The sequence below is a fragment of the Pleurodeles waltl genome, chromosome 4_2 (genome assembly GCF_031143425.1).
Source record: "Pleurodeles waltl isolate 20211129_DDA chromosome 4_2, aPleWal1.hap1.20221129, whole genome shotgun sequence".
Lineage (NCBI taxonomy): Eukaryota > Metazoa > Chordata > Amphibia > Caudata > Salamandridae > Pleurodeles > Pleurodeles waltl.
Window position 1 is genome coordinate 669,390,094 of NC_090443.1, and position 19,418 is coordinate 669,409,511.

The 19,418-nt window shown below is 45.8% G+C and overlaps 1 protein-coding gene across 1 annotated transcript in view; it reads left to right on the plus strand.

Annotated features, from left to right (window-relative positions):
* ZZZ3 (zinc finger ZZ-type containing 3) overlaps positions 1-19,418 on the plus strand; it is a 388,382-nt gene that overhangs the window by 174,367 nt on the left and 194,597 nt on the right. Inside the window, exon 9 of the mRNA XM_069232251.1 lies at positions 3,643-3,795. Within this exon, the coding sequence (XP_069088352.1) occupies positions 3,643-3,795 (153 nt within the window). The remainder of the gene's footprint in view (positions 1-3,642; positions 3,796-19,418) is intronic.

Consider the following 19,418-nt stretch of genomic DNA (forward strand, 5'->3'; position numbering starts at 1 on the left):
CTAATTTATTAAAACTTTGCTAGTCGGTCATCCCAATCTTGTTTTGAGGAAATTGGCAGCCCCTCCCCTAGTTCCAGATGTAATAGGCTGGAAAAGTTTCAAACCTTCTCTCTGGAACTAATACAATAGGTTTTGAAAAGAGTGAACTCTGATTCCCCTACAGATCCCCGTCCAGCTAGGATTGCAGTCTTATTGGCTAGCCATATTGCTCTGGCTATACGATGTTACTTGTCCTTTAGGCATCTTCATCATCTGTTACTTGGAAGGTTCTTTGGAGACGAGATGTAAATTTTACATTCATTGTGCTTCTGAGTTTGGAGAATTTTGTGTACGCTTGTCTCTAGTGACCTTGTGATGACTTGTAGGATCTTGTGTGTGATGCAGACATGCTTTTAGGTTCCCCTTCGAGCAAAGGAAGCTGCATAGGAAGAAGGTTTTATTGTTAAGGGTCTGGCAGCACAGTGGGTGGATCTTGATTTTAAATACATGAGCTGTTTAACTTATAAAACCCTCCTAGGGAAAGTCCTCAAGTACCTTTGTCAGAAGAACATGCACTACTTCCCCACTAGAGACTTGTGCTCTATTAATAAAGAATGAATGTTGGTTCCATGCATACAGAGAAAGTTTGGTGCTAGAACCTTCTCTTACTTGGCTCCCACCTTCTGGAACAGATTGCCTTTCTCTCTGAACCTGCCCTGACTACAGCAAATTTAGGAAACTGCAAAAACTGCACTGTTTTACAATCTGTGTTTATTTGCTTCTGGTTGACCATGAGCCGAGATACCTCGGTTGGGGTGATTTTTGAGCAATATAAAATTAATTTAATAATAGCAAAGGTTTGAATGATCTCTTTCCTCCATCCCCATTCATTATGCCCCAATGTGATCTTAATTTGGTTCTGACTTTTTTGATGTGCACTCTTTTCGAGCCTCTTCACAATTGCCCTCTCGGGCGTATCACTTTGAAAACACCCTTCTTTGTGGCAATTAAATCTCCCTGCAGAGTAAGTGAGCTGCAGGCCTTATTCTCTAAGTTGCCCTACCTTTCTATCTATCCTGAAAATGTGGTGCTTTGCACTAGGGCCTCTTTTCTGCCAGAAGTGGTTATGGCTTTTCATGTAGGCCAATCCATCATCTTGCTTACTTTTTACCCACCCCCACATCCTTATATTTAAGAGGAGAGACTCCCCTGCCTGGACCCAAAAAGCATGTTGGTGTTCTTCCTTGATGGTACAAGAGAGTTCCATGTGGATGACAAACTCTTTGTAGGGTATGTGGGTGTGAAGAAAGGTCAGGCAGTGCAGAAGCAGACCATCTCCAGATTGGTTGTCCTCTGCATTAATGCATTAAGATCTGCTATGCAGTGGCCAAAAAGCAGCCCCCCCAGGGTTTGTGTGCTCATTATACCTGAACTAAAGCTGTGACCACTGCATTAGCATGTGGTGTTCCGGACCTGGACATATCTCGGACAGCAACGTGGACATCTCCGCACATGTTTACCAAATACTAAGGCCAGGACAGTTTGGTCTTTAGACCCACCTCAGGGGATGTGTATTGGTTGGGGTATCTAATCAAAGCTAAGGAATCTGCAGCTGAAGTCTCTAGCAGATGGACAAGTTACTTACTTTGGTAACAACTTATCTGGTAGAGACCATCTCTACCTGCAGATTCCTTACTGACCCACCCATTCTCCCCACTCTACGAACCGATTTCTAAAGGCAAGGACTTCCCTTTCAGGGCCCTAGTTTTGACAGCCAGTGGTCTGTGTTCTTCATGGCTCTGCCTTTCTGGCATGTTAAGTTGTGAAAAGAAACTGGCGACGCACCTGGGTGGTGCGTTTATAGGACTCAAGATGTCATTTCGGGCACAGACGATGGACTCTGAGCCGATCTATGCCACCTACCAGCACGCAGAGGTACAGCTCACAAAAGTCTTCTGGATCCAGTCTGATGCCTGGGGAGAATTCAAAGGTAAGGAATCTGACGCTGGATGTAGTGTCTGCTAGATATGGCATTAATGAAGGCAAGTAACTTGTTCTTTAATAATCTTCATCATCTATGTTCCTTGGAAGGTTGTTAGGGGGCGAAATGTAAATTTTATACTCCTTGTCCTTCTGAGTTTGGAGGATTTTGTGTATTCTTGTCTCTAGTGACCTGGTGGTGAATTGCTTGCCGACGTGCTTTTAGGTTCTCCTTCGAGCAAATGAAGCTTCATAGGAACAAGGTTTCATTGTTAAGGGTCAGGCAGCACAGTTGGTGGATCATGTTTTTAAATACATGAGCGGTTCTGAGGTGTTGTATGCCTTCTAATGTGACTCTCAGTTCACATTCCAGTGCCCCTTTGGCAGCAACAAGAAACTATAACGTTACATTACACAGAAGTAGTTTGAAGGAATTTTAGAACATCAACTTACAATTCTAAGAAGCTCTTGGGTTAAATGGATGATTTTTTTCATTACTGTACGTTTTGGGCTGCTGATCATTTTTTTACATTGATTCCCTAGAATGCTTGTTAATAGGTTTGATGGTTACAAGAGTCCAATTCACTCTTCAAGGTAATATAGAACAGCGGTGTCAAAAATCATGAGGAACCCTGTCTATAAGGGCATTTAAATAAAAGATTCATTATTTCTCCTTAGCACTTTTCAGATTTTGTGAGCCAGCAGTCTAACATTTTTTAATTATTTTAGGGAAATACAGACGAATCGGACTGTTTGTAAATCGATCCTTCGCAGATAAAGATCAAAAAAGAGTTTTTACCATTGGTGTATTCTGTGGAACATAACCAGTTGAATAGCTCAGCATATATTCTTACTCCTGTTAGATTTTTGAAAAATATGACTGAAATAAGAGAATTTTCAAAGTTGTTTTACATCTGAAAAACTACTTGTGTTCGATAGTCGGCAGCATATTGGACAGTCCCACTGTCTAAAGCTATTGGAAGACTAAACAGATGTTCGGGGTTTACTTTCATCTAATAAAAATGTTACATCGGAGCATTTCTGCGTTGATTTGAAGCATTTGTTCTTCACCTGAATTTTTACTGGCGGAAAATATCTGAGCATCATAATTAAAGCCAACAGCTGTGCTGCTTTTCTTATTTATTTTAGTTTTTTCTGAAGGTCCTTGGTTCTTACTACAGCAGAACAGAACTTTCAAGAAAGTGAATCGATGGAGACCACGGTTTATAAATAGCCAAATATTTCTCAGGCTAAAGGTCAGGGAGTACACGGCAACAGCTTTTTAGGTCCTCGTGATATTTACAAGTTAATCTGTAGCAGTGGGTGCGAACCTTGATCGCTCACAAGTGTAATTTCCTGTTCAGTAGTGTTTTCGTATTTGTGTGCAGTCAAAAACATAGCAGCAGATTGATGAACTGGAAGTACTTTGTGTTCTTCTCTTCGTCCATTACTGAATGCAAAAGTGATATTCCAAAGAAAGTTGTTTAACGTACATGAAAAAAATATCGCTAACGAAGCTAATATATGAAGTCTGGTGGTGGTTTGGCTCAAACATTGGTCTTTTTAAAATTGTGTTTAATTTGCATTGCTTTATAGCGTTTTTTGCATTATGTTACTTATACAGTTATTGTTAAATATAAAACCATTTAGAGCAAGAGTTTTAAATGTCTTGTCAACATTCAGTCCTCCAGCAAACGACAGCACCCCCTTAACAAACACCTCTTCAGACCTTCCACTTTTATGACCTCACACGAGCCTCCGGTGTACATGGACGAAGATAGCCAATCAAGTTTTCAAAGCAGGGATATGGATGCTGCTGCTGAAGATGATGTGTCGGTATGTTACATTTTTCTGCTTAATTAGTCAAACTGTGCATCTGCTGTGTAGCAAGTTTTTAGTTTTTTTTGGAACATAATTTATGGAAAACTGATAGAAATGCCTGTGTCCCAGCTCGGCCTTCTTATCAACCAGTGTGTGTGCCCTTCCGCACAGTTTACAGACTCGAAATTACTTCACAAAGTTGGTCATGTCATGCATAACTTGTTGCATGCATGCTTGTGCGGACACCAAGTGTCCACTTGAAGTTCCTTTTCACAATCTGTTTCGACTGGAACATGCTTGTCATGTGGTCACTGCGTTCCCATTGTGTATATGTATGCCCTGCCTCATTTATAATAGCTTTTTTTTTTTTTTTCTTAACTTTTTTCCTTCTTGTTTCTGGCCTCTGGGTTTAAGCCATTGGTCTTGTTTCTCAAGCAGTTTGCATCTCACACACACACAACATGTATGTCATTTCTGGCGAATGGAAATGTTAGATTTCATTTCGCCATTAAGAAAACCTAGAGGCATGTTCCTGAGCTTGACATGTGAGTGTGCGACAAACCCCTCAAAGCCTAGTGGAGTGCCTATGCATCTTGTGGCCTTAAACAACAGTTTGCAGCGTGAACCTTTTAATGATTCACATGGCTAATTCACCAATCAAGTGTTTATGCTCGTAATGCTTTCTTATTTGTTTTCTAAATATTGGTTCCTTGCTGCTGGGCAGGGGAGGTGATGCGCCATTGGTTCCTTATGATCTGGCGTGGTCGATGAATCCAGCAGGTCAAGACGGAAGATGTCAACTTCGTGGTGTCTCGATCACACCACCGGCTCGATCAGGGCCACCGGTGCTGCGGCAGAGTTGGGTGTCCCGGACATCAGAGACATGGCACTTAAGCCTCGCGCTGTGGCGGAATTTTAGAGGCACTGAAGTGATGGACCTGCGGCGTCAGTAGCGGTCGTTGCACTCAGCGGGGACCATGGCTCCGGTTCAGGCAGCAGCACTGAGTTGGACAGCGGAGTTGATTCCGAAGTCACTCTGGAGTCAGTGTACTTGGTTTCTTCTTGAAAACACCAGAACTCACTCCCAAGGGCCCAGGAGCTATATATGGCACCACTTGGCAAGCCAGGACTCTCAGCAAGAGAGCTAAGGTGCTGGCAGATGAAGTCTTTGATGTCCCTGAGACTTCTAATGGGAGGCAAGCTCAGTCCAAGCCTTTGGAGAACCTTTGGAAGGTGGATGTAGAAAGCAAAGTCCAGTTCTTTCACTCGCAGGACAGAAGCAGCATGCAGCAGGCCTGCACAGCAAAGCAACAGGTGGAGATTGGCAGTCCTTCAGCCAGCATCTAGCTCTTCTTCCTGGGAGAATGTCCTCAGTCCAGAAGTGTCCTGAAGTTGTGATCTCAGAAGTCCAATACTTATACTCATCTCTGCTTGTGAAGTAGACAAACTTCAAAGGAAAGTCTTTGTAGTGCACAAGACCCTACCTTTCGTGCCCTGACCCCAGGCACACTCCTGGGAGATGGAGACTGCTCTGTGTACGGACAGGCACACCCCTATTCAGGTGCAGGTATCAGCAACTCCCAACACTCTAGCCCAGGAAGACCAATCAGGATAATCAGGATATGCAGGGCACACCTCAACTCCCTTTGTGTGACTGTCTAGAGTGAATTTACAAGCAGCCCAACTGTCATCCTGATGTGTATTCCACAGCCAAGTAAAGAGACAGAATGGGTAAGCAGGAAAATGCCCACTTTTTAAAAGTGACCTTTTCAAACTTACGCTTTAAAAAGCAACTTAAGCAAAAGATGTATGTTCGATGGCATCTGTCGCTGTAGATACACATGGTATGCATGAGCTCGCCATCTGGTGTTGGGTCGGAGTGTTACAAGTTGTTTTTCTTCGAAGAAGTGTTTTCGAGTCACGGGACCGAGTGACTCCTCCTTCTGTGCTCATTGCGCATGGGCGTCGACTCCATCTTCGATTGTTTTCTTTCCGCCATCTGGTTCGGACGTGTTCCTGTCGCTCCGAGTTTCGGAACGGAAAGATAGCTGAAACCAGAAGATTTTCGACGGTATCGTTGCGATCCGGTTCGAGATAGACACATACGACGATGCGTGGAACATCGAAGCGCTTCGGTGCCCTTCGGGGTAGATTTCGGCACCCCGTCGGGGCCTAGTCGGCCCGACCGCGTGGAGAACAACGCCGATGGAACGGACCCCGTTTCGATTCGGCCCCGAATGCCACAACAAATATCCTTATACGGACCTACACTCGGTCTGTAACCTGTGCCTGTCACCCGAGCACAGCGAAGAATCCTGTGAGGCCTGTCGGGCGTTCCGGTCCCGAAAAACTCTGCGCGACCGTCGAGCGAGAAGACTGCAGATGGCGTCCACGCCAAAGGAGCGTCGACAGTTCGAGACAGAAGAGGAACAGGAGGAATCCTTTTCCATCCAGGATTCAGACTCCGACGAGCTAGACTCTACAAAAACTGTGAGTAAGACGTCGAGATCAGAACTTAAAAAAGAAAGAAGGCCCAGGGGACGCCACTGCCAGCCGGCCATGGCTCCACCCAAATTCTCGGTGACCAACAATCGGCACCGAAAAAGGCCCATTCAGTGTCGAGATCGTCCGACTTCGGTCGAGACACCGGCACGCAGCCTCCTCGAGACCGAGAGAGTGCTAAACAGAAGCATCGACACCGAGAGATCGGTGTCGACACGGATCGACGCCGAGACAGTGGCGCCGAAGACCATAGAGGCCAAGAATTTTCGGCACAGAAAAAAAGGAAGGTTACCTCGGAGCCGAAAAAACAATCAACAGGGTTTTCGGAGCCGAAAAAAGCGACATCAGACCCTGTTTTAGGCTCTTATACTGAAGAGCATTCTATGTCTTCACAAATGAAGAAACATAGATTTGAACAAGAACTGCAATCCACTGACGTGGATCACACGCAAAAGCGTATCTTTATTCAGCAGGGGACTGGGAAGATCAGTACCCTTCCACCTGTCAAACGAAAGAGAACGCTTCAGTTTACTCCTCAGCAACAAACAGCACAAAAGGTAACACCTCCTCCCTCGCCTCCAACTGTAACTCCGGCTTCGCCAACTTACACCCCGTCACATTCGCCAGCTCACACCGCCATGAGCCACGATGACCAAGATCAGGATGCGTGGGACTTGTACGACGCACCAGTGTCTGATAACAGCCCAGACACATACCCAACTAGGCCATCACCACCGGAAGACAGCACAGCCTACTCACAAGTGGTGGCTAGAGCAGCACTATTCCATAATGTGGAACTACACTCGGAACAAGTAGAGGATGATTTTTTATTTAACACCCTCTCTTCAACCCACAGCTCCTACCAAAGCCTGCCGATGCTCCCAGGCATGCTACGCCATGCAAAGGACATTTTCAAGGAGCCAGTTAAAAGTAGGGCAGTGACGCCTAGGGTGGACAAAAAGTATAAGGCGCCTCCTACGGACCCTGTATTCATCACCTCTCAGCTGCCACCAGATTCTGTGGTGGTAGGGGCTGCCAGAAAACGGGCAAATTCACACACTTCTGGGGATGCACCTCCCCCAGATAAAGAAAGCAGGAAGTTCGATGCAGCCGGGAAGAGGGTTGCTGTCCAAGCAGCAAACCAGTGGCGCATCGCAAATTCACAAGCGCTGCTAGCGCGATACGACAGAGCCCACTGGGATGAGATGCAGCATCTCATTGAACATCTCCCAAAAGATCTGCAAAAAAGAGCAAAACAGGTTGTTGAGGAGGGTCAAAACATTTCCAACAATCAAATACGCTCCTCCATGGATGCAGCAGACACGGCCGCAAGGACCATTAATACGTCGGTTACCATCCGTAGGCACGCATGGCTCAGAACGTCTGGATTCAAGCCAGAAATTCAGCAGGCAGTGCTTAACATGCCAGTAAACGAAAAACTTCTGTTCGGTCCGGAGGTCGACACAGCCATAGAAAAGCTCAAGAAGGACACTGACACTGCCAAGGCCATGGGCGCACTCTACTCCCCGCAGAGCAGAGGATCTTATAACACCTTCCGCAAAACACCTTTTAGAGGAGGGTTTCGGGGTCAGGCCACACAAGCTAGCACCTCACAGTCCGCACCGCCCACCTACCAGGGACAGTACAGGGGAGGTTTTCGGGGCCAGTATAGAGGGGGGCAATTCCCTAGGAATAGAGGAAGATTTCAAAGCCCCAAAACCACTACCAACAAGCAGTGACTCACACGTCACTCACCCCTCCCACACAACACCAGTGGGGGGGAGGATACGTCAATATTACGAAGCATGGGACAAAATAACTACAGACACATGGGTCCTAGCAATTATCCAACATGGTTATTGCATAGAATTCATGCAATTCCCTCCAGACATACCACCAAAATCACAAAATTTATCAAAATACCATTCACAGCTTCTAGAGATAGAAGTTCAAGCACTACTGCAAAAAAATGCAATAGAATTAGTACCAAGCACACAAATAAACACAGGAGTTTATTCACTGTACTTCTTGATACCAAAAAAGGACGAAACACTGAGACCAATTCTAGACCTCAGAGTAGTAAACACATTCATCAAATCAGACCACTTTCACATGGTCACACTACAAGAAGTGTTACCATTGCTCAAAAAACACGACTACATGACAACCCTAGACCTCAAGGACGCATATTTCCATATACCAATACATCAATCACACAGGAAATATCTAAGGTTTGTATTCAAAGGAATACATTACCAATTCAAAGTATTGCCTTTTGGTTTAACAACCGCTCCAAGAGTATTCACAAAATGCCTAGCAGTAGTCGCTGCACACATCAGAAGGCAGCAAATACATGTGTTCCCGTATCTAGACGACTGGCTAATCAAAACCAGTTCGCTCACACAATGCTCAAACCACACAAATCAAGTCATACAAACCCTCTACAAACTAGGGTTCACCGTCAACTTTGCAAAATCAAACATTCTGCCAAGAAAAGTACAGCAATATCTAGGAGCCATAATAGACACGACAAAAGGAGTAGCAACGCCAACTCCACAAAGGATCCACAATTTCAACAGGGTCATTCAACACATGTCTCCAAACCAAACAATACAAGCAAGAACAATACTACAGCTCCTAGGCATGATGTCCTCATGCATAGCCATTGTCCCAAACGCAAGACTGCACATGAGGCCCTTACAACAGTGCCTAGCCTCACAGTGGTCTCAAGCACAGGGTCACCTTCTAGATCTGGTGTTGCTAGACCGCCAAACTTACCTCTCGCTTCTATGGTGGAACAGTATAAATTTAAACATAGGGCGGCCTTTCCAAGACCCAGTGCCACAGTACGTAATAACAACAGATGCTTCCATGACAGGGTGGGGAGCACATCTCAATCAACACAACATAAGAGGACAATGGAACATACATCAAACAAAACTGCATATAAATCATCTAGAATTATTAGCAGTTTTTCAAGCACTAAAAGCTTTCCAACCAATCATAACCCACAAATACATCCTTGTCAAAACAGACAACATGACAACGATGTATTATCTAAACAAACAAGGAGGAACACATTCAACGCAGTTAAGCTTGTTAGCTCAAAAAATATGGAAGTGGGCAATCCACCATCAAATTGGTCTAATAGCACAGTTTATTCCGGGGATCCAGAATCAGCTGGCAGACAATCTCTCTCGAGATCACCAGCAAGTCCACGAATGGGAAATCCACCCACAGATTCTAAACACCTACTTCACACTCTGGGGAACACCACAAATAGACTTATTTGCAACAAAAGAGAACGCAAAATGCTAAAACTTCGCGTCCAGATACCCACACAAGCAATCCCAAGGCAATGCCCTATGGATGAACTGGTCAGGAATATTTGCTTACGCTTTTCCTCCTCTCCCTCTCCTTCCTTACCTAGTAAACAAATTGAGTCAAAACAAACTCAAACTCATTTTAATAGCACCAACGTGGGCAAGACAACCCTGGTACACAACACTGCTAGATCTGTCTGTAGTACCACACATCAAACTGCCCAACAAACCAGATCTGTTAACGCAACACAACCAACAGATCAGACACCCAGACCCAGCATCGCTGAATCTAGCAATCTGGCTCCTGAAATCCTAGAATTCGGACACTTACAACTTAGCCAAGAGTGTATGGAAGTCATAAAGCAGGCCAGAAGGCCATCCACTAGACACTGCTACGCAAGTAAGTGGAAAAGATTTGTTTGGTACTGCCATCATAATCAGATACAACCACTAGACGCAACTCCAAAACATATAGTAAATTACTTGCTCCATTTACAAAAAGCAAAGCTAGCCTTCTCTTCTATTAAAATACACCTTGCAGCAATATCTGCATACATGCAAACTACATATTCAACTTCCTTGTATAGGATACCAGTTATCAAAGCATTCATAGAAGGGCTTAAAAGAATTATACCACCAAGAACACCACCTGTTCCTTCATGGAACCTAAACGTGGTTCTAACAAGACTCATGGGCCCACGTTTCGAACCCATGCACTCTTGCGGAATACAATTCCTAACCTGGAAAGTTGCCTTTCTCATCGCCATTACATCTCTAAGAAGAGTAAGTGAAATTCAAGCGTTCACAACACAAGAGCCTTTTATACAAATACATAAAAATAAGGTCGTCCTACGACCTAATCCAAAATTTTTACCCAAAGTTATTTCACCATTCCATCTAAATCAAACGGTAGAACTACCAGTTTTTTTCCCACAGCCAGATTCTGTGGCTGAAAGAGCACTACATACATTAGATGTCAAAAGAGCATTAATGTACTACATTGACAGAACAAAAAACATCAGAAAAACTAAACAGCTATTTATTGCATTCCAAAAACCTCATGCAGGTAACCCAATATCAAAACAAGGTATAGCCAGATGGATAGTTAAATGCATCCAAATCTGCTACCTTAAAGCAAAAAGACAACTGCCCATTACTCCCAGGGCACATTCAACAAGGAAAAAAGGTGCTTCAATGGCCTTTTTAGGAAACATCCCAATGCAGGAAATATGTAAGGCAGCCACTTGGTCTACGCCTCACACATTCACCAAACACTACTGTATAGATGTGCTATCCGCACAACAAGCTACAGTAGGTTGAGCTGTATTAAGAACTCTATTTCAGACAACTTCTACTCCTACAGGCTAAACCACCGCTTATGGGGAACTAACTGCTTACTAGTCTATGCATACCATGTGTATCTACAGCGACAGATGCCATCGAACTGAAAATGTCACTTACCCAGTGTACATCTGTTCGTGGCATCAGTCGCTGAGATTCACATGGACCCACCCACCTCCCCGGAAGCCTGTAGCAGTTCAGAAGTTACCTTCAATTTTGTACATTTGTATATATATTATTTAATCCTTTAATAGGTACATACTTACATTTTTCATTGCGCGGGCACTATTACTATAGTACAACTCCTACCTCACCCTCTGCGGGGAAAACAATCGAAGATGGAGTCGACGCCCATGCGCAATGAGCACAGAAGGAGGAGTCACTCGGTCCCGTGACTCGAAAACACTTCTTCGAAGAAAAACAACTTGTAACACTCCGACCCAACACCAGATGGCGAGCTCATGCATACCATGTGAATCTCAGCGACTGATGCCACGAACAGATGTACACTGGGTAAGTGACATTTTCATTTTAAATTGAGTTCAGAGACCCCCAAACTCCATATCTCTATCTGCTCCCAATGGGGAATTACACTTAAAAGATATTTCACCATCCACATGTTACCCTATGGGAGAGGTAGGCTTTGCAATAGTGCCAGAGAGGTTTAGCAGTATTTCGCTATCAGGATATATTAAACACACCAGTACATCTCCTACCTTTTAAATGCACTGCACCCTGCCCATGGGGCTGCCTTGGGCCTACCTTCGGGGTGCCTTATATGTAGGAAAAGGGATGGTTTGGGGCTGGCAAGTGGGTGCACCTGCCATGTTGAACTGGCAGTAAACACTGCACACACAGACACTGCAGTGGCAGGTCTGAGACATGTTTACAGGGCTACTGTTGTAGGTGGCACAATCAGTGCTGCACACCCACTGGTAGCATTTGATTTGCAGGCCCTGGGTACACGTAGTACACATTACTAGGGACTTACTAATAAATCAAATATACCAATCTTGTACAGACCAATACCGTTTTAGATAGGGAGCACTTTCACTTTAGCAGTGGTCAGCAGTGGTAAGCAGTGGTAAAGTGCCCAGAGTCCTAAAGCCAGCAGAAACTAAATTCAGCACAGGATCAAAACAGGAGGTCCAAAGCCAAAACAACAGGGGAAACCATGGCCGAGTTGACAGGTCTCAGAATATGATATGAAGGAAAAAGTCGTAATTTTCTTGAAAAACAAGTTCACAATTGATGGTTAATGGCAGACATTTAGTTTACAGGCCCTAAATACAAGTAGTACCATTTATTAGGGATTTAAATGAAGTTGTGCATGCCAGTTTTACCATGCTTAGAGGAGCAAGCACAAGCACATTGCCACTGATCAGCAGGAGGAAAGTGCAAAGATTCTGATTGCCCAAAAAAATATGTTCTGCAAAAATCAGGCAGTGATGGCAAAAAGTCTGTGGGGGTGATAATGTGCGAGCGGTGTCAGGTCTAACTGGTGGATTCCTCAAAGCAAGATAGTACTCCTGGTTGTATAGTTCCAGTATCCATGGCCATTGCGTTTGGTTGCTCTTTTTCCACTCCTTTGGGAACTGAAGAGGGTATGCCATGGTTGATGCAAGACTGGGCCCCAAGGGTAGCGCCCCTTCCCTCTGGACATCTCCCTAATCCCACATCAGTGTAATTCAAATATTAGAATTCAGACCCTTCCGTAGATGATAGGTATTCACATGTGCAGCTTTATTGGTTTTCAAACATCTTCTTTCAACAATGCATTGGCGTTATCACACACTTTGAGCAGTGTACCATATATGCACAGCACCCACCAAAACATTTAATACATAGGCCACACTTTTTGCACCCTTATTAGCATGCTAATAGTTAGCCCCCATGTCACACTTTTCAAAATTGCGTACTGCCACAGCGATAAAATGATAGGAGCATGGCCTCAAAATACTACCCATACAGGCCTCATGAGGCTCAAGGATGCTGAAAAGGTCTGAGTCTTGTTGCTGATTGCCTGGCGGGAAGTTGCTTACAGCACAGGTGTCACTCTACACATAATATTACAGGTGTGCGGTGTGAAGTATATCTTTAGAGTGTCCAAGGTAGGAGGGGAAAAACAAAGAAGCTATTGGTTGAGTGAAAGATAATACTGAAATGACCAGCCAGGCACCAGGGACCCCTTGGCATCAGGGAAAAGAAAAGATGTGATATCGAGAACACAGTCCATTAGTAAGTTTCAACTGCTTGAAAGGAAAAACGTGGACAAAAGTAGTAGCTAAGGGACTAAGAATGGAACAAAATATAAGGGAACAAATGTTTTGGGATTAATAAATTACTTGTAAATCCCTCCCCATTGTAGCAAAGTACCCTCATTTTGGCATGGTTACCCCCACTTTTTGCCTGTTGTCAGTATGTTTTGACTGTGTGCACTGGGATCCTACTAACTAGGACCCCAGTGACTATGCTCTCTCCCTTTAAATTTGGTTGCTTGGACCACACGCACCCGACATTTGACATACTGGTGCCTCCTTATAAGTCCCTAGTATATGGTACCCAGGAAATTGGGGCACCAGGGGTTCCCCATGGGCTGCAGCCTGTATTATGTCACCCATGGAGCCCATGTAAAATGTGTCTGCAGGCCTGCCATTGAAGCCTGTGTGAAAAGGTGCATACATCCTTTCACTTCAGGTCATTGCACCAGGTCACTCTAAGTCACCCCTATGGTAGGCCCGCCTAGCCCAAAGGGCAGGGGGCAGGTACCTGTGTGTGTGAAGGTCCCCCTGCATGAGCAGAGGTGACCCCACCCCATTCCCCCCCATACCCTCCCCACCCCTCTGGACTCAGTTCTGTTTTCCTGGACTTTGTGAGTGCGGGGAAACCATTTTACCCTTGTACTGGACATATGTCACTACCTATGTCCAGCTAAATAATGGTAACTCCGCACCTGGGCATGTTTGGTATCAAACATGTCCGAATCCCACCCCAATACTGTTGCCAGTATTGGTTGTATGATTCCATGTACTCTGGAGGCTCCTTAGAGAACCCCCAGCATTGCTCATACCGACTTTCTGGGGTTTTCCGGGCAGCCCACACTGCTGCCACCCCTCACAGGCTTCTACCCTCCTGCTGCTTGACCAGCTCAAGCCCAGGAAAGCAGAACAAAGTATTTCCTTTGGAAATAGGTGTTACATCGCTTGGGAGGGGTAGCCTCCCCAGTCCACTGGTATGTTTTGCAGGGCACATTTGGTGCTCTCCTTGCATAAACCAGTCTGCACTGGACTTCACAGGAACCTACAGTCTGCAACGACAATTCTGCTCTGCAGCATTGTTTCTCCGCTCCTTGAGCTACTGTAACATTTGCCCAGCTGTGCATGCTCTGAGGGCGGCAATTCTTCAGTCTGCACCAAGAAGCAAGAGTGAAGGAGTCACCCGATCTGCAGGCACCAACTACAATCACAACCAACTGTGTGGATCTCCCCTCCTCCAGAGTTGTGGATCCTCATTACAGGTGGTGGTGGTGGTGGTGGTGGTGGTCTAGAGTGGTCCCCTTTGTCTTCTACCAGCTGTCCAACTTAGGAGACAGGAAGCCTTTTCCCCTCCACGCAGGACAATACCCCAGTACACTGCTTCTCTTGCAGCTACCAGGGGTTGTTGGGATCTCCTCCAAAGAATCTTCAGGATTTGTGTAGCCCCAGCACTCTTCTCTGCAATGCACTACCCTCTGTGTGCTTCTCCTGCGACGTGGGACTCCTTCCAAAGTGTGCTGCGTGGGCCTTACCTTGACTCCTGTGCTTGCTGCCTGTGCCGGGCTGCTTCCTCTTCCTGTGACTCTCCTCACTGCAGAGGGTCACCCGGGACTCCCCTCCGTGCGTTGAGTCCCCCTGAACATTGCTTGTCCCCGGCAGCTCTGCTTTTCTTCATTCACAACATTTGTCTTTGCCAAGACTTGTTGGTGGTTTTTCCAAACCACTGACCGACTGCAATCCTCCTTCTGACGTCACACACTGACTGCATCACTCTTCAGCTGCTCCAGTGCTGCATTACAGACAGGCTTTGTTCACCGTCGACCTGGTCCTGCATCCACAGACCGGTGGGTAGTGGCTCCTGCCACCACCACAGTCCAAGGTGAACTGGACTTGGTCCCCTTCTTTCCAGGTCTCCCTCTTCCAGGACCCACCTTTTGTTTTCTTCCAGTCCTGTCTGGGTCTTGCAATATCCTTCTCTGAAGTCCTCTTGGTGGGTTTGGGGACAACCAGGTACTGACCTCTCTTCTCCTGGTCACTGGGGGCACTCTGGTACTTACCATGTGGGTTTCCTAGTTCCTTCAGCTCCCCTCTACCGATTCCAATTCCTGGGGTGGGATCCTGACGTCTGCATTCCACTTTCTTACAAAATGGTTTGGTTCACCCCCAACGCGCACACACACATTCAGTATTTTCTGTTGCATTCATTGTTTTCTATTGCATTCTATGCTAATTCCTGTCTTCTAATGTACATGTAACAGTGTGTTTTACTTACCTTCAGTTGGGGTATTGCCTAAATTGTATTTTAGTGTGTTTTTGTCTCTAAAGTAAAGTACCTTTATTTTGGTAACACTTTGTGGTTCTTGCATGTGTGTAAGTGCTGTGTGACTACAGTGGTTTTGCACGTCTGCTAGATAGGTCTTGGCTGCTCATCCACAGCTACCCTCACTAATAGGGGATACTAGGATCTGGTATAAAGATCATAATACATTAGGTACTCACCACACAGCAGGTCAGCTTCCTACACCCATATGTCAATTAAAGAGAAACTGACATCTCTAGAACAGAGACGACTTCGTCTGGTTTTGGGAAGATCAGACCGCCGTCATGCAGTAGGCAATTTACAAGATATGTCCGCCCCCCTATCCCGAAATTGAGGCTTTTGCTTGGAAAATGAAGAAGCCCAAGTTTTCCATCCTTTACCCAGAACTGAATTCAGTGCTTCTGTTGCCCTTCATGCCTGTCCTCCAGGTGAGTCTTGGATGACTGCAAGCACGGAGATGTCAGACAACACAGGCGGCAGGTACCCCCAGCCGTGAGTTGAATACAAATTCTTATAATGAGCGATTGGGCAGCACGTGGGGAGCTTCTACTTGAGCGCGTACAGTTTTGGTACGCTTATGGTATTGCTCATGGTATCAGGAATAGCAGTGGCATACACACACCGTTATCTATCTATAGTATGCCCACAGATCAGTGTGCTACCCATATGCAAATACACTTCAGAAATATACTTTTAACTGCAGATTCCTCACCTTGTGAGTATTCCTCCAAGCATCAGACTGTATCTGGAAAGTAGTACTCTTGAACACCAGCAGGTGGTGTTGTGCAGCACCACACCAATGACATTCCACTCTGTAAGCAACCAGTGGAGCTTCATATAAGCGCCACCGGTGGATGCTGGTCTCTCGTCCATTTAGTCAGCGGCCCTTGGACATTGATCCAGAGTTTGCTTCATTGTGCTTTAGACCCCTTTTTTCGACATTTCTAGAGTGTGTGCAGGGGAAAATGTCACCCCCTGAAAAAGGTAGGTCCAAGCCTTGTAGAGACTGTCGCAAACAAGTGCCTGTGTGCAGAGCATGATTCCAGGGCCTGCAGCAGCTGTGCTCAGATGAATCTGAAGGTCATACGGCACCTCAAGGTGAAGTATGTTGCCAAATGTCAGAAGACTCTATGCTGTGAGTGGTCAAAGTCCAAAGTACTGTGTCAGATCATCGTTGCATTCGGTCTTTGGTTAAGTCTAGAAAGAAGCATAAGAAATTGAATCTGCAATCTACCCCCTTCCCACAACTCTCGAACTCCAGAGAAGGCTCCAGGGCATCGGTGTGCCTCAGTCATGCTCCAGATTTCAATCAGACCAGATTCCAAATCCAGTTCTGATGCGCTTCTTATTTCCAGGTCTGTTGGCGATGTTTCTGCAAGTGGGGGTCTCTAGGGAGGCAGTTCTACACATTTTCTGTACTTTACCAGTTTCCTCTGGCGCACCTTCAGGTCCCAAGGATCTGCAGGGGCCTCCAGTTGTGCTTCTGCCTGCAGGTCACCTCTCGGCACAGTCTTTGCTCCTTGAATCCACATCAGGTTCTGCCTAAACTCAGCTTCTAGAGCAACCCAATGCTCCAGTCCCCTGTGCTCAGAGCTGAAAAGCACAATGGGCTTTAAATCCTCTTCTGGCGTCAATGCAGAGTTGACCATGACCTCCTCTGAGGCAGCACCCAATTCCTACCAGATGCAGCCACCAGGCATTCCTTTGATTCTGACCCTGACCATACATCAGGGCTCAGGCTCTGTATAATCTTTTAAACATTGATTCACACATTGACAAGTTTGATGAAGGGGGTGATTTTGTCCCACAATATGATGAAGAAAATTTGAATGAAAAAATCCAAGATGCCAGTGGCCTGAATCCTTCTCCAAACACTGGCTTTCTTTTGCCTCCAAGCCCTGCCACTGAGCTAAGTGCCTCCTTTGCCATTATGCAAAGAGCAGCAGAAGTACTGGACCTACAACTTACCACTATGGAGATGAAGACCACTGTTTTGATAGTTGCTTCAGCCTGGTCGTGCACCTACAGAACATTTATTGATGTTTAATGAAGCCCTTGCAGGTACCCTTTCTAGCACTTTGGTGAAACCATGTTCCAGACCACCTGTGAACAGGCAGATCGCTCGTCACCATCCCTGAGATCCAGGTAACCTTACTTCTCTTACTCAGCATCCGACACCAGAATGTTTGGTGCAGACATCCACCTTTTAGATAAATCCCCACCACCCTCACTTGATTGCGAGTCTTAACCTATAGAAACGTTTGACAAGTGTATTTTTTCTTCCATGAGCCTTGCTGTGCGTTCTCTGAATGCCACCTGCCTTCTAGGCAGTTAACCCCATGTTGTGTACAACAGTGACTCAAGCATTGCCTGCATTTCCGGGCAACTGCATGACGTCCCCTACCAAAGCTATCAAGGATGGCCATGCTGCAGCAAAGCTTCTAATTTGGTCGGGACGTGACAGACTCCTTTGTTTCGAGCAATGGGTAGGAGGGTGGCACTTTGGCTCCACACCTAGATGAGGTCTGCAAACGTTTCTTGGGATGTCCAGGTATCTTAGATGGACATGCCATTCAATGGCTCACTCCTTTTTGGTAACAAGGCAGATACTGCCATGGCACAGTTTAAGGAAAGCAGGGCCACAGCACGTTTCTTAAGCCTTTCTGCTCCACCAGACCATTTTGTCGCTTTTGTGGCTATTGCATGGATATTCAGTTTCACCAGTGTTCTGTCCCTCCACCACCCCAGCATGTCTTTCTGCCTCTTACTCACTATGGCAGCAGTTCTAAATGACATTGCCCAGAACCGCAGGGACAAAGAGCAGCTCAGTCCTCTGCTGCTACTGTATCCGCAGCTGTAAAATGACAGGTATACAGCCACCCTGTCGGAGGCAGGTTCTAGTATTTCCTCAGAGTGGCAAGCCGTCACTTCAGACAAGTGGATCACCAAGATTGTATATCAGGGATATACCCTTCACTGTATATCAGGGCTGTACCCTTCATTTCTCTTTAGCCACCACACCTTCTACCACCATTAGAGCGGTTGCCTCAGGCGCACCTGTCCATCTTGCAGCAAAGTGCTGGCCTTATTGGCCCAAGGAGCCATAGAGAGGGTCCCGGGCTCTAAGTTAGGAACCGGGTGTTACTCCTGCTACTTCGTTGTGCTGAAGGATGGAGGATTTCTTTCCATTTTATATCTTAGCCCTCTCAACACCATCTGGCAGAAGGACAAATTCATAATGCTCATGCTAGCCTAGGTTCTTTCTGTCCTAGACCCCGAATGGTAGTATCTGGCTTGCAGGATGCCTATTTCCCAAATCTTCGTCCTGAAAGCCTACAGGTGTTACCTGCAGTTCACAGTGGCCAGGAACATTTTCAGTTTGCAGTGCTCTCTTTTGGCATCACCAGTGCTCCTTGGGCGTCCATGAAAGCACAGCATTGGTCGCAACACACCTTCGCTTGTCAGGGTACCAGTATACCCCAAACTTGATGACTGGCTAGTGAAGGTGGGCTCGTCCCAGGCAGTAGTCAGCAATTTCCAGACGACTGCGAATCTCCTAACATTGCCTGGGATCACTATCAACATGTCAGCCACCCCTGACTCCTTTGAAAATGCTCCTGTTCATCAGAGGTTTCTGTCTGTGGCACAGCAAGGATTTGCTTTTGGCACTGTTAAAGGCTACTTGTTGGTTTTGTCAGTTTTTTTAGATTGTTGGATAGCCTTCATTGTTTGTCACATGTCGTTATGTGATTTCTGAAACGTTTTCAGCATTTTTCGCCACCTAAGCTTTGTGATGCATCAGTGGGATCTAAACGCAGTCCTTATTTCATTTAATGTCCAATCTCTTTGAGAAAATGCACAGTTGTCCATTACATCTCCTTATCCCAGACCCACCAC